This window comes from Salvelinus sp. IW2-2015, linkage group LG15 (assembly GCF_002910315.2).
Source record: "Salvelinus sp. IW2-2015 linkage group LG15, ASM291031v2, whole genome shotgun sequence".
NCBI lineage: Eukaryota > Metazoa > Chordata > Actinopteri > Salmoniformes > Salmonidae > Salvelinus > Salvelinus sp. IW2-2015.
In genome coordinates this window covers 53,476,620-53,493,113 of record NC_036855.1, presented here as the reverse complement: position 1 = coordinate 53,493,113, position 16,494 = coordinate 53,476,620, and the positions used below count along the sequence as shown (strand labels likewise).

Genomic DNA, 16,494 nt, shown 5'->3' with positions numbered 1-16,494 from the left:
ACCATTGGTAGGGTGGCAGCCTGCAGCCATTAGCTGACCTTTGTGAAGAGGTTCACAGGGGTGAGTGACAGGTCAGCAGAGYCAGGCCCATGTTTGTGTAACTAGACAGGAGGACTCTGGGAGAACACTGCTTGACCCTTCAGTGACAATGTGAAAGGGATAGTCTTGCTTGAGAGGGTTTTAACCTCTCCAGGTCTATTACAGTGGATTACAGTGGATAACGGACAAGGAACAGCAATGTGTTTCAAAACTATGCCTACATCAGATTGTGTTGTTTTTGGTAGCACTTTCTGTGAGGCATACACAGATAATGCCTTAATACACTTATAGCACCTTATAATAGCCTACTCGGGGCGGTAGGTAGCACAGCGGCTAAGGAGCTGGACGTTTTACCGAAAGGTGGCCTGTTTCAATTCCCGGGCCAGGTGCTAGAAAAATAAGGGGGAATTGGTCTAGCAACTGGAGGGCTACAATGTTCACATCCTAAAGACATTCCCCTACAGTTGGGCCGTTGAGCAAGGCCCCTAACCCCACAACTTGCTTTTCATCCAGTGGTGCTGCCCTGTAGCTTGACCCTGCGCTCATCTCAACTGTATACCGTGATGTGTGCTGTCTTGAGAATGGAGCAGGAGACACATTTCCGTTGTTGGCTACATTATGGACAATAAAGTATATTCTATTCTATTCTACATGATGTGCTAGTGACGTGTCTATTCTGCTTCCGTATTCTTTGTTTTGTAGGCTAAGAATGAGCTAAGAGTGAGCCTCAAGAATGAGCCTCTAGAACTACACACATGAACTACACATTTTTGACAGCTCACCGGTCTACAAACAAAATATTTTTTTGCATAAAAAAAAGTAATGGCAGGTAATGTTCAGCAAAAAACAATAAGTGGAATCTAATATAAAACACATCAAACGGCCTGTAACTGATGGGCTCTTACCATCCTATAAGTCCTCAGCTTGAGCAGGCACGCTTTGGCATGCTGTCAAAGTAGTAGGTCAGGAGATGTAGTCCAAACTAGACTTCTCTAACTTTCAGCAATGTGTCTTACTTGTTGATCGTCGAATATTTTGAGAAAAGGCATCGGGTATGACTAAGTCAATACACGATTACAAGTATAATTGTATATATATATAGTATATATCTTAAATTACCTTGTTTTTGTGAATTTGTTTATATAATCTTGAAGTCTAGTCAAGCGGTTATGGGACATGACCCGGAAGTATGACATACTTTGAACACGTCACTTTCATAGAGTATGCTCACTTTAGATATGGTAATTGCTCATCCCCTTTACCATTGTGTGCTATGACAGTGCCAACACAATATACACCACGGGTTAGGATTATGTTACCATTTAATTCATATCTGTATTATCAGAAATAATGCAAACTTACCTTCGGGTATCTTCCCAGCTCACTGGTAGACGGCATGGTTTGGGGTGTCTTTTTCTGGTGTTTATCATGGTTATAGTACAAAAGTGTCACAAATGTAGTAAATAACTAGAAAAGTGCCTTTCCTGAAGAAAATGTGGTTCCCTTTCTAGCTTGTGAAGGATCTATTGATTGATAGGATAGAATAGCCTGAACTAATTTATGCTAATTTATGCAGTTATAGTTGATAAACATTTAAAAKAATTGAAAGTTAGGATAGCCTGAACATGTGAAAGTTGGTTTGGTTTGGTGTCTCCAACATGAATGGTTCAATACTGTTGGTGGGTTATTTTATGATAATTTATGCACATTCATATAGTTATAGTTGATCAAAGTTTTAAGAAATTGAAGTTAGGATAGTCTGAACTTTTTAAAGTTGGTCTTATAGCTTAATTGGCCAAGGAACAGGGCCCATTTTGAATGCTGTAGCTACCTCTGTATTCCAATGGTTCTCATTCAAACCTATGTTAATTTAGGACAATTTCAAATGGTTATAGTTTAAAAATAATCTATAGTATCAAAAAGCTTTTGACAAGCAACCTAAGTACGGTCAGTCTGAACATCTCAACGCTGGTTTGGAATTGATAGAGTTCAAGTGTATTGGCTTTTCATTGTACTTGAAATGCATTAGAGATGATAAAATAATGTGTCGTAGTTAAAAAAAGTTTAAAAAGCTATACTTTTTTTTTTCTTCAAGGAATCTAAGGTGCGAGAGTCTACACGTGTGGAAGATTGTTTCATGTTGATCGCTTCAATCGATTAATGGTCAGAAAGGGTGGAAGAAATAGAACAGTAATAAGACAGTAAGAAATCTAAAGTTGTGATTTGCCTTCAGCAAGCACACCTAATGAGTACTGTCTTGCATTTACCCAGGTTAGCAGCACTAGGTAGCTAACAAATCAAATCAAATCAAATTTTATTTGTCACATACACATGGTTAGCAGATGTTAATGCGAGTGTAGCGAAATGCTTGTGCTTCTAGTTCCGACAATGCAGTAATAACCAACAAGTAATCTAACCTAACAATTCCACAACTACTACCTTATACACACAAGTGTAAAGGGATAAAGAATATGTACATAAAGATATATGAATGAGTGATGGTACAGAACGGCATAGGCAAGATGCAGTAGATGGTATAGAGTACAGTATATACATATGAGATGGGTAATGTAGGGTATGTAAACATAAAGTGGCATAGTTTAAAGTGGCTAGTGATACATGTATTACTAAAGATGGCAAGATGCAGTAGATGATATAGAGTACAGTATATACATATGAGATGAGTAATGTAGGGTATGTAAACATTATATTAAGTGGCATGTTTAAAGTGGCTAGTGGTACATTTTTACATAATTCCATCAATTCCCATTATTAAAGTGGCTGGAGTTGAGTCAGTATGTTGGCAGCGGCCACTAAATGTTAGTGGTGGCTGTTTAACTGTCTGATGGCCTTGAGATAGAAGCTATTTTTCAGTCTCTCGGTCCCTGCTTTGATGCACCTGTACTGACCTCGCCTTCTGGATGATAGCGGGGTGAACAGGCAGTGGCTTGGGTGGTTGTTTGTCCTTGATGATCTTTAATGGCCTTCCTGTGACATCAGGTGGTGTAGGTGTCCTGGAGGGCAGGTAGTTTGCCCCCGGTGATGCGTTGTGGCAGACCTCACTACCCTCTGGAGAGCCTAACGGTTGTGGGCGGAGCAGTTGCCGTACCAGGCGGTGATACAGCCCGACAGGATGCTCTCGATTGTGCATCTGTAGAAGTTTTGTGAGTGCTTTTGGTGACAAGCCGAATTTCTTCAGCCTCCTGAGGTTGAAGAGGCGCTGCTGCGCCTTCTTCACAACGCTGTCTGTGTGGGTGGACACAATTCAGTTTGTCCGTGATGTGTACACCGAGGAACTTAAAACTTTCCACCTTCTCCACTACTGTCCCGTCGATGTGGATAGGGGGGTGCTCCCTCTGCTGTTTCCTGAAGTCCACAATCATCTCCTTTGTTTTGTTGAAACGTTGAGTGTGAGGTTATTTTCCTGACACCACACTCCGAGGGCCCTCACCTCCTCCCTGTAGGCCGTCTCGTCGTTGTTGGTAATCAAGCCTACCACTGTAGTGTCGTCCGCAAACTTGATGATTGAGTTGGAGGCGTGCATGGCCACGCAGTCGTGGGTGAACAGGGAGTACAGGAGAGGGCTCAGAACGCACCCTTGTGGGGCCCCGGTGTTAACATACACGTATGTGGAAAAGCTAGGCACCCCTCGACACTTACTTAGCTAGCTAGCTAACTGATGCTAACCAGCTGAGCAAGCTTACTAGCTTGCTAACCTAGTCAAATGAATGCAATAGGTACATTGCTGAAATAAGCCTGGCAAGCGAACGTACTGCATTTCCATCAAACTCCATTAGACAGCAGTTCTCTGCACCAGGAAACAACTCAACCAGAGCGGTTCCTTCCGGGTTCCAGTGGCCATCATAAACCCTTCCACTTCCACCAGGCAGATGGGTAAGTAAAGAGCATGACCAGTGTCATGAGGACAGTACCGTGGCTACGATATGACAGCAGTAGAAATGCATAATTTCAGTGTGTCCCTGGGGTCTCCATTTCATCATGTTTCAAAGACATGCTGGAATGATGTTGTTACCAAGGCAAATTCAAACGGATTAATAGATAGCCTTTGCAAATACTGAACATTTTCAGCCATGTTCCTGTTCTGTGAAGACAGTATGCCAAACAATACTATAATTTGCCACTTTGTCTGAGTGTTTGCTTGTATGTGTGTGTGTGCACTGCAGGTGCTTATACCTGTAGGCCTAAGTGCATGCCGTTCTATGTAGGTCTATATGTGGCATGTAGGCCTATTCAGTCCTGAGGGCCATTTCTGTCTTATCTAGGGTGAGGATCTGTGGTGTAATATGGCATTGCTGCTGCAAATCTTTATGGTCTTTGTTGTTACATAGAGGTTATGTTTGTCCCCTGTTCTGCAATAAAGAACACAGGTGTCATTATTCTATCGAATCCACACACACATAGCATATGTTTCTGCGTGTGTGTGTGTGTGATTCTTTTTTTGTGGGGGTGTGAACGTGTATGTGGCGTTTAGAGGAAATTACCCCCACGCTCCTTGGCCAGAGCAGATAGTTCCCTAAGCTGCATGGCATATTGATTTCTTGTTGTGAGGAGTGCTGTTCAAGCCCCATTTAAGATTTCCATCCCGCATGTAGCCCTGAGCACACCACAGCCCCGTAAATTAAGGAAATTGCACATTCATCACACACGTTATTTTAAGATACTTTGGTAACGTGGCGGCCGGAAGATCTACGGCGGTGCATTACAAGCCGCCGCTCCACTCTTCCTCCTTTCCTCTGTCTTCCCCACTCCCTCTCTCCCTCCCTCTCTCTGCAGGCTGGGGTAACGGTCAGGTCAGCGGGACACGCCCGTGATTTAGACGCATGCCAGTATTTTTCACATTAGTATTTTTTTGCGTTCGAGAATTTACAGGTCCCTCTTAAATTAGCATGTCTAATGGGACTGCTTCCAAGGTGAAGGTGTTGTTGGAGAMGTGAATTATTAGGCATGTAAATAACACAAGTTAAAGAAGTCCCTTCGAGCTCAAAGGCCTCTCCAGACATTGTACAACATGGGGTCAACAGTGGAGAGAATAAATCCAGGCCTATTGTGTGTGTGCGTGTGTGTGTGTGTGTGTGCGTGCGATTCCACGAGCCTGCTGGGCAACATATTTCACGGCATGTGTATGTGTACTTTTGTGTGCAACCTGAACACCTGTGTTTGCACTTGCTTATCATTTGAAATCACTATAGCCTAACAGCAGGGTGACACACGTCTTAATCAGAATGATTTCCCCCCCTCATCAATGTCTGGAATTACTTCTGAAAACGTGGCTTCACTACATGGAACGCTTCTGTAGTACATTTTTCGGAACACTCAATAGAACAAATGAAATGAGGGCAGCAGTATTCAGAACCTTGAAGGCCCTAAAAGCATCCTCAGAAGAACAGTGAATTGCTAGCTGGGAAGGAGAATCACGTCGTACTTGTAGACGTGTGCGTTTGTCTGTCGTAGGGCTTTGTCTGTGTTATGCAGTGTGGATCCATTGTGCAGTGTGGATCCATTGAGGGCGTATTACATTACACCTGATGAAGCTATCTCAATCTGCAGTACACTGCAGCTACACTAAGGATCAAGTCTGAGCAGCTTAAAGTCGCACATCGGCTGTGTTGTACTGTACGCTCTTCCCTGGAGGATGCCCACGTTTACGTTTCGTTGGTTACAACGCGGCAGTAATGTGCTAGCACGTAGGAACATATCCAAAATGCAAGTAAGATGTTAGTCTCCATAGCATATTTGAGCCAGTGCATTCCTTTCATCTAACATGGATATTTCCTTTTCATATTTTGGCATAGCACTCATACCACATAAAAAGTCATTTTATCCAAAATCCTGCACACGTGACCATTTGTTCTTTTGATACTCATTTTAAACTGAGTACATCCACACATCTATCTGGAGACATGAAGCCTGTAGTGTGAGGGATTGTGGGGAATACATAGTGAATAAGTGTGAGTGTGTGTGTGTGCATGTGCCTTCAGGCTACACATTGTCTCCTGCACGCCTGTTTTGAACCTTAATAAGCCCAGCCCACTCTGAGCTCCCTGGATGTGAGAGGGGACAGAAAATGCTCTCCTTACACTTCAATTTCACGCATATTTTCTTTTGCGACTAATGAGAGCCTTAAATACGGCGCCAGACGTCAGGCACGGCTGTGAAGGCTGACATTTTCACATACAGCGGCACCTTGTCACCACGGATGAAGTCCCTCTACCTGGCAGCTGAAGGGTGTGTGGGTGTGTGTGGTTGTTGGTCTATAACTATGTGTCGGAGTTTATCTGTGAGGTGGTTTTGGTGACAGGACCTGACGCAAAACATATTCAGCGGCTCAAAGAAGAAAACCATAAGGACAAAATATGAAGTTGAGAAACAGTCCTCCATCCCTCCTTCTCCACCTCCTCTGTTGTGAGCAAATGGCCTGATTCACGGAGAGGCAATGGGCCTAGTATCTGTAACCAACTAACTAACTGTCCTGATAGACTGCATTTAATTGTTGTTGCATATAGCTGAGGACTTGAAAGCCATGAGCTCATCGCTGCGGCATTGTTGTCATCCTCCATGAGGCCTAAACAACGGCCTCCCCTCTCTTAAAAAAAAAAAAAAATCTACTATACACACAAAATGGAAGTCGGGGTTAATTACAGAGCGGGGAATAAAATGGTGAAAATGAGACAGCTAGTGCCAGGGTTTATGCAATTATCTGCTACATCCAGTCATCGAGATGGAGGGGGAAGGGAATATCTCAGTTCACATATTGTTGTGTTTGTGAATGGAGATGCCACACAGCTACGAGTTACCTGCTGTTCAGTATGTGGATTCTATTTCCCCTTTCCTATGTAGCCCAACACAACCACATGGAGAAGATCGCAGGCAGACTGATACACACACTTGATGGACATGTGATACTGGTGCCACCACTATAGTGCTTGGGTGGTGTCTGTCTCTGAGGCTCCGCATAGTGGCCCCTGATATGGCCCATAGGCTATTCCTGTTCCAGGCAGAGCTTTGTGGAAACACACAGGATGATGGTGTGACAGCTTTCATCTTCTGCAGGGCCCTGCCACTCACTGTAAACTCGTCCAGAACTCATCACCGCCAGAAACAATTTTCCGTTTAATGTGCTCATTAGAAAACGCACAGCACCTACATAATCGTGAGCCACGACACACAGTGTTATTGCAAAAACGGTTTCCTTTTTAATGCTGCAGTAGAAAAAAAGGTTATACGAAGTCATATAATGGGTGCTTCATTGTCAACAACAACAACAAAAAACACGGCACAGAATGCATAACAGTGTCTGTGCTGTTTACATGCCAATATTTTACACCTAAGATTTCATTACACTGGCAGCTGTCAGTTACTTCAGCAAATGACCTGCCAAAAATGTTGCAGAACTGTCAATCAGAGGTGAGGTAACTATGGTTACCTTTCATATCCCCAAAAGATAAAGCTGCAGTGCGGAATTGTGGGAGAGTAATTAGACAGAAAAAAGAAAATACCAATCCAAAGGCATCCTACGATGTGAAACAACAACCAAGAGTGCTTATAAATAAGAGGATACATGTGGAATTCTTCCTTACTTCATAAAGTAACATCTTTTGTACAACCTTTTATCTTTTAATGTTCAAATACCGGCACATGTACTGTCTTGTACTAGAGGTTTAACCCTTTGAGCACGAGGTGGAAATAAAAGATTTCTGGGTAATTTTGTTACTCTTATTTTCATATCATTTGATTAAATAACATATTTATAAAACTATTGTGCAAAACAATTTCATTAATGTCTTCATATATTGTGCACCAGTAGATAGTCATACTCCTCTTAAATTAAAAATATAAAAATGATGCATAATTTAGACAGGAATTAGTATATATGTTTTTATATACATTTTTACACAGACCTGAATTCATAAAGGTCCCTGATTAAACAAAGTAAACGACTTCAGATTGAGATTTTGCATCACATACAATGCATCTTTAGAGATTGGTTGTTGGACAGGGACATATAGTACTTTCAATGTGCAGCTTACAAACCACACAATAGCTTGGTCAATTCCAATCTAAAATAGTTTGTTTCGAGAAGGGTTTTGGATCATTCGGGTAGAAGTGCTTGGCCGTACTCAGAGGGTTAAATTTCAGATGCTGACACCAGCACATAAAGATCACATTAACAAAAAGAGAGGGAAAGAGAGAGAAAAAAGAAAAGTGCACCAGATTTAGTTAACCAAATGTTAAACTAAACTGTTTAATTTATGCATGCAGCTTATCGCATCTCACGGATGCCAAAATATAAAGAAATCAAATCCAATTGACACAACTTTCAAATACATACCACTTCATTTTAAAATATTGTTCAACCTTCATTTGTTTTATCAGTGACAACAGCACCTCTTTCTTCAACACTGCACATTTAAAAAATGACCGTCTTTTCAAAAAAAGGAGAGCATAAACAAACAAAAGCTTCTTGGGCCAGAGTGAGTCTCCCTTTAAAGAAAATCAGAAACCATGTGCCGAAACTAAACAGTAGTTCCACGGCATCTTTGTGCAGTTTCATCACTTAATAGTTTTTAGTCCTTTTTTTGAAAGAAATGTCTGTGAAAGGCTAAAGATAGACCAAGAGAGAACGGGAGAGAAAGAGAGTGCAGCATGTCCACAGCTTAGTGCTACTGTTTCTCTAGCTCACACACATACATAAGGTGGTCCTCTGGGGATTTCCCATGGGTCTTGCTCAGGTGGAGCTTGACCGCGTGCTTGCTTGCAAAAGTCCGGTTGCAGAGCTTGCACTGATACGAGGTGCTGCTACCGTCCTCGTCAGGGGAGGGGGACAGGGAGTGGGCGTGGGAGAGGGAGTGAGGGTTGGAGTGGGAGTGGTTGGAGAGCAGTTTTTCGGACAGGCTTTTGGTGTGACGTGAGATCTGGCTGACAAGCTGTTCTCCAGACAGTTTGGCCAGGTCTCTGAGTCTGAAGCCCAGGTGAGACTCCAAGTGGCTGACGTAGGTGGAGGGGGAACGAATCTGAGAAGCACAGTCGCWGCAGAAGAACACTGGRTGGCCTGAGTCCAGGTTTTTTAAGAACTTCGTCCCTCCGGTTCTCCTCAGCTGGTACTTGACGTTGGCCAGCCAGTGGCTGATGGTCGTCATGGAGAGGCCTGTGAAACGRGAGATGTGCATCCTCTCCTGGGGGCTCAGGTCTGACATCACRTACTTCCCATCGCCAGTCTGCCGGAGGCTGGCAGYRAACTGGGCCTGTAGGATGWGCAGGTGYTGGGGGTTCCAGTTGGACTGCCGGCCCTTGCGTTTCTGGGCTGGAGAGATCTCCTCKAGCTCCTCTTGAGTGGAACCCTCGATGTCAGAYCTTTCCGACAGGCTGGTGGGCGTGGAGGACTTGGARGCTTGACTCTCKGTSAGGTTTCTCAGCATGTCTGATATGTCAGACAGGGCGTTCTCACGCAGCGGGGAGTTGGACATGAATGARGCCACAGCAGACGAGGCCTTGGCCATGGTGGCTGTGGAGGAGGGGGAGMCMGAGGAGGGTGTTGATGTGGATGACGACAGGGCAGCTGAACCCAGGGAGCTACTCTTTTCATTCTTGCCTTTGGTCAGGTCTATTGGCTGGTCGTTGTTGACGTGGTAGAAGTAGCGGTCCAAGTGCTCGTTGTTTTTTTTGGTMTGAGCTGGGGTGGAAGCGGCGACCGCGGCCTTCTCTGCCAGGYTGTTGCTCATCTTGAAGAGCATGCTCATGGGGTCCAGGGACGGCAGAGCAGGCTTGGCTGCYTTACCCAGGTGGACGTTCATCACGGACTGAAGCGCACTTAGAGGATTGACGAAGGGCTGCTCTGGCGGGTGGTCTGTAATAATGGCTGTGCTGCCACACAAGGCAGAGATGGGRGATTTRACAGCMGACTCCATTCCATTCTCCAGCGACTCCTTCATATTGGYGTCACCGTTACAGTCTTTGTGGCTGCCTCCTCCGATGCTCTCKGGRGTTTTAGASCCTCTCCTCTCTTTRGGGGACTCCCCTCTGGCTGACTCCCCKGCCTCGCTGCTGCAGGGGGAGGGTGTKGYTYGTCTCAKTGGGGACRCCCTTACAYTSGGCTCCCGCATCTTCTCCTCCACCTTGGCTACTTTCTCAGTCACCTTCTTCACCAGCTCCTCCATGGCGTGGAAGTTGTTTTTGGGGAGAGGAGAGGTCTGACGGCTGGGCGGGGAGATCAGAGGTTGGTTTTTGGCRTTTTGGRAMAGGRTCTCTCCTCCRGGGAACATGTACTTCAGRGCTGAGCTCTTCCCTGAGTKGGCCAGTGARAGCTTCATGATGTTKGGSAGCTGGTATGCAGCATGGATGCTGGGGTAGCCYCCCCAGCTGGGAGCACCRTTCTGTGCTTTGTTGATGGCTGATGTCACTGTGTTCTCCAAGGAYTTGAGGATGTCAAACCCTCCCTTAGGGCTCTCCTCCAGATCCTCCTCTGTTAAGTAAGAGTATTTGGAGGAGATATCGAATTTCTCCTCTGTCTCGTCATCTCCGGTCTTCTTGTCTTTGCTGCTGTTAGTGGTTTCCTTCATACATTCCTCTTCCTTCTCCTCCTTCTTAATCTCCACAGCCATGGCAGGGGAAATACTAGAGGGAGGAGGTATGGGTGGAGGAGGTGGGGAGAATGCTGTGGCTGCCAGTGGCACAGACTGGAATTTCTCCTCACCGGCAGAGATGGTGGGGACGGGCGGTGGGGGAGACTCCATGATGGGCTTGCCTTTCTTAATGGCAGAGTTTGTGACCTTGATGAAGTGACCGGTCACCATCATATGTGCTGTAAGCTCCTGAAGTGTATCGTGGGAGCTGCCACATTCCATGCATTTCAGGATCTGGGACTTCCTGGACTCGAACTGCCATGCATAGCTGGCTCCATTCTGGTGGCCGTAACGGTTGTTTGGGGTGATGTAGGGGTTGGATGCCTTCTGTAGGGGGTCATTATGGTCATTTAGGGAGAGTTTGGGGATGCCCCCGTTGGAGTCTGGGGAGCTGGGGAGGTCGAGCTCGATGGGGGCTCTCTTCCGGGCGGAGGAGATGATCTTGGCCGCCACAGGAGTCACTGGCTCCTTCAGAGGCACTTTCTGGTAGTGTTTTGTCTTAATCATGTGGACACTGAGGTCCTGCAGAGACTCAAAGGAATGTCCACAGTACATACACTTCAGGACCTTCTGAGCATCTTCTTTCCCTTCCATCTCCAGGAGGGATCGCTTGCGTGGCTTGGACCAGCGCTTGGTGCCGTCGCTGTCTGTCTCGTGGTTGTCATCGCGGTAGTGGCCTGTCTCATTCATGTGTACAGTCAGCCCCACCAGCGTGTCGTAGGCAGCACTGCAGTCCTTGCAGCGGAACTTACTGGCACCTGTGAAGATGGAGCCGTAGAGCTTTGTGCTCTGACGGTAGAGCTGCACGGTRCTGAATAGGTTGTTTTGCTCCGCTGCTGGGTGGWTGAGCCGGTTCTGGTTCTGAGAGACCTGCTGGAGGGTCTTGGCCACGGCGGACTGGTGCCAGTCGTAACCATTGCCATTGCTGCCACAACTGCTGCTACTGCTACTGCTGCTGCTGCTGTGGCTGCGTGGAGGTTTCTCCACTGCTGGCGGCTGGGTGAGGTTGARGTTCAGAGACGACCAGTAAGAGTTGGTCAGRAAGCTGGTGTAGATGGCCTTCATCTGCTCCAGGCTGTCTGGCCCGGTGGTGGCGCCGTCCTCCGTGGCTATAGCTGTGCTGGTGGCCATCACGACAGAGGAAGATGGCGACAAGGGCGTTAGTGGCACCTTCGCGACCTCCTCCTCATTTTTGAGAGAGGCACTCTCAAAGTCTGACATGCGGTCACTGGACTCACTCAGGTGAGACTCATTGTCCAACTCATGGCCGGAGAAGTCGGCCACCGGGGAGTCGTGGACACCAGGCCGGTCATTGAAAAGGAAGTCCTTGTCTTGGCACATGTACTTGACCGCAGGCTCCTCCTCCCCGGCAGAGTCCTCCCCCTCCAGGTCCTCATCGAGCAGGGCAGCCTCTTTCTCATCCTCAGGGGCATACGCTGAGGGAACAGAGAGAGAAACAGAGAGAGGATTGTTATTACCACAGTACCACCATGTCTAATGATGAAGATCTCCAATTTGACATTCTTGCGATTCCTTGCAAATCAGACAGCTGATAGAAATACAAAGCTCTAGAATGTTCTTCCCATATCAGAAAAACAAAGCAATCACAGACGAGACTACTTCATATCATAAATTGTTGCTGTAATTCCATTTCAACTTCCTCGTTGCATTTACATTGTTTTCCAAATGGAATAAAGTTCCACCCTCCCTCCCTCCCACCCCCTTTGTGCTTTACTGCAGAGAATGAGAAAGACGGAGAGAGAAGAGGGAGAGGAAATGCCTCTTCAAACACAACTTGCCACCTTATTCTTCTCAAGGGGCAACAGCTTGAAATTAAAACTAAATTTGAAATTAATGAAGCACATTCTGGAGGTGGCATTCGTTTCTGAAGTAATAAATTACTTGTATCAACCTCCGAGACAGCAGTTCCTGTCTGTCAATTAATATGTCTTACGCTTCTTCTTCAGCCTCTAATGCATTTCTTAACAGACACGCTCACCATTTAAATTAAGCATGCATTTTCACTCATTACACGGCACAGGCTCGCCTATTCGTAAATAAAAATGACTGTATGTACGTTTCCAACGACAAATCTCTCAGAACAAAACACATTTACTTCAATTACAAAAGATGAGAAAGTTGAGTTATTATTTACAGTTTAGCCTGGAGAGTATGCTTTCAATTTATATTCAAATCCCTCCTGTTTAAAACAATCAAATGTGGATTGCGGTGGGGTGGAAACGTACAAATAAAAAGCACTTTCTATCATTGTGCAGACACATACGCACATCTATTATTTTGTGATGGAGGCTGTCGGGAAAATAGTGGTCTGGAAGACAAGCAGAGATGATAGACATGACATTGGGCTAGTTCTGTACATTCCTGACCGTTCCTGATTCCTAGCAGTTCATCATTCATTGTCCAGGTATGTACACTAAGGACAAGAATGACACTGACTATGGTGTGTTGCTGCAAACGTTCTATCACCATCAACAACTCCTAAAGGTCACTTGAATATATCTCAACAGTCAGAACATTGTCTATAAGAAACCTATGTATCCGCTTTAATACGGGACACTATAACGCTATAGCAAAAAAAAAGTCGCAGTCACTTATATATACAGTATTCATATGTGTATTTTTTTATTTATTTTTTACAAATGACTATCCAACGTTGCAAAGACAACCTATATCTTATACTGTCCTTCCTATATTCATTCTGATAAAAAGTCAAGTTAGAAAAGTTAAAAGAACGGAAAGTATTTGCTAAAACTTATGAGCTTCGCGGGAAAGCCACAGCCTCTTCAAAAGGTACAGTTATATCTGGTGACATTGGGTAGCTATCTCCAGAACCGGGTAGCTACCTCCAGAACCTGCCAGCCATGTCACACAACACGCTCCAGCAGTGTTACTGCTGACTTCTATCTCGGCGCGGTACTGAAGGTGTGAGCACTGCATCAGCCCAGACACAGGGAGAAATCTCTGTCATTGTCAAGGGGCTCATTTTGTTGCCTTTGGCAGTGTGATGCCGCGGGATAAACAGATGCACTGAAACACGCAGCGGCTCCCAGTCGTTGCGCTGCAGTAAAAACGCTGTGCCTCCAGGCAGTCTGCAGCCTTTCAACTGAACAAGCAGGCTGCTTAATGTTCAATCTCACACATCAGCATGCAGCAAGTTGGAATCGGTTACCTTATGTGTACTAGCGTCTCGGATGTATACAACATAATGCATTGTCTAACAACACCCGAATGAGAAGGAAACGTATTCCTACAGCCAATTATTTTGGTAGCATGTCTACTTAAAATGTTACAACATTTCGGAAGAATGTATACACGTAAATCTCAGGGATTACACGATTATTGTATCCGGAGTAGACAATATACACTTTTACATTTAGATGCATCATCCTCTATAACGGACATCTGCCATTTTGTGAACAGATGCAGCAATAATCAGAAAAGCACAATTGGAATACGGAGCAACAAAAGATGGGATATCTTAACATGTAATCCAATACCACACACAACTCAACAACCCTCAGCAACCCTGATCATGCAATGCACGCACGCACGTGCGCGCGCACGCACGCACACAGCCATCTGTTCTGAATCAGCCAAAACGACAGCTGTTTAAGAGAACAATGCATTTGCTCAGGAAGCAGTCAGAACAGCACTCACATCGAGGCCAGACACCCATGTGAAATCTCCTTCCTCAAAACACAACCCAGACATAAAGCTGTTAAATGTAATTAAAACACACACGGAGAAAGGAAGGCGTGGGGGAGGGTCATTTTAACACCAAAGCCAATAAATCTGCAGCGAAACCTTTGCTACCGCACTAAATATAAATGTGTAGTTCACTGAAAATATCATTACAACACTGATTTGAATGTAATTAAAATGTGCAATTGAAAATACAGCGAGAGGCAAAAATAATATGCCTCTCTCTGTGCCAATGCCAAGTCATTTTTCTTGCTGTCTCTTATACACATCTAGATGTGTATAAGAGACAGGTGTGTGTGTGTGTGTGCGTGCGTGTGCGTGTGCGTGTGTGTGTGTGTGTGCCTGAGAAGACAATGAAAGAGATACAGAACGAGAAAGGGAGGCGATTTTGTGACTGATTCCTTTATTTTGTATTAGTCTACGTGTGTCGCGCATTAAAGTAACATGGAGACGGAATGTAACGCAACACACACAGCGTACAACTACTACTTAAACCTCAGCTTTTAGCCTAAGGCACAGAGAGTAGAGAGAGTGCGAGAAAGACAGGAATAGACGTGGAGGTAGGAGGGAAGACAGGCAAAGAGGAAGGAGGGAGGTCTTGGAAAGCCCTCAAACCTGAGGCCACACAGGGAGCATCTCACAGGCCTTTGGACCGGCGCCAGGCCACAGGGCCCCTAAAGTGGCCGTGGATGTGTGTTCCAATATTGAGCTTTCAGCCCTGATGCAGGCAGAGCCAAAACGCTCTGCCACGCAGGTGCTCTTTTAATTAGAGAACGGGATGGGTGGAAAAGACGGGAGAGCGAGTGAAAATAACCTCTGAATTAATTGGCAGCGGAGAGGAAGAGAGTTTGATCTCATTTGCAGTGGGATTATTAAGAGAGAAGACCCATTGAGAATGGCTCTTTGAAATGGGGGGAGAGATGTGTGCTTTTGGGATTGGGACCTCGGGAACGCAGAACGATTAGTTTACTTCTCAAAATAACGCATTTATCTGTATCAAATGATTCCATATCCAAACAACCCAGCTCTGAGCCCACAAATGCATTTCCATTATATGTCATGTCCATCTGACATCGTGTCAGATCAAATGTCAACTAATGCACTGTATATCATTTAGGGATATTTAAGGGGAAATTATCAATTAAATAACTTTTTGCAGTCTTCTAATTCTTGCCTACCAGTTGATACATTCAGTCAGTTGCTGTTATAACCGAGTAGCAAATTATTCTGAAAAAGTGATTTTCCATAAATGGTCAATTCTGGTTGACATGATTGTATACAAGTCAATACAAACACTAAGGGTTCATTTTAGGGGCACACGGGCACTCTATTACAGCATGTTTACAGAACTGTTTAGGAGTGAAACTGTGGAGCTCTGGCCGCCTCGCTCTCCGCGATCCCGTTATAGCTGTTTTATCCCCCTATCCACCCTCACTCAGATATACGCTCACCCTCGCCTCACCCACAGCCAGGCACTGGCCGGCCCGCCAGCTCAATGTATATGCAATTACCAATAGTACTTAGGCTTTTCAGGTGCTTTTGATACGTATCCTCATGTCACAGATTCCTTTGCATTCTCTCTCTCTCTCTCAATTTCAATTTAAGGGGCTTTATTGGATGAGAAACATTTTATAACATTCAAAGCAAGTAAAATAGATCTTTTTTTTTTTTAAGTGAAATAAACACTACAAATTAAACAGGCCACATTACGACTCACAAAGTTCCAAAAGGAATAAAGACATTTCAAAATGTCATACTTGATGTCTATATACAGTATACCTTCTCTTCTCTTCTCCTCTCTCTCGCTCGGTCCTCGCAGTCTTCTCTCTCTCTCTCTCTCGGCCTCAGTCTCTCTCTCTCGGTACTTCTCGTCTCATCTCTTCTCTTCTCTCCGTCCTCTTCTCTCTGCTCGTCTCCTCTCTCTCTCTCTCTTCTACGCTCTCTCTTCTCTCTTCTCCTCTCCTCTCTCTCTCCTCTCTCGTGCTTCTCTTCCTCTCTCTCATCTCGCTTCTCTCATCTCTCTCTCGTCTTCCTGTCTCGCTGTCTCCTGCTCTCTCCTCGTCTCTCTCCTCTTCCCCTCTCCTCAGCTAAT

The 16,494-nt window shown here is 45.1% G+C and overlaps 1 protein-coding gene across 2 annotated transcripts in view; it reads right to left on the bottom strand.

Moving 5' to 3' along the window:
* Positions 1-7,150: 7,150 nt before the first annotated feature.
* Positions 7,151-16,494, bottom strand: part of LOC111974318 (teashirt homolog 3) — a 35,865-nt gene continuing 26,521 nt past the window's right edge. For both annotated transcript variants that reach the window (XM_024002039.2, XM_024002040.2), the window contains exon 3: positions 7,151-12,115. In XM_024002039.2, coding sequence (XP_023857807.1) covers positions 8,721-12,115 — 3,395 coding nt within the window. In that variant the 3' untranslated portion in view covers positions 7,151-8,720. The remainder of the gene's footprint in view (positions 12,116-16,494) is intronic.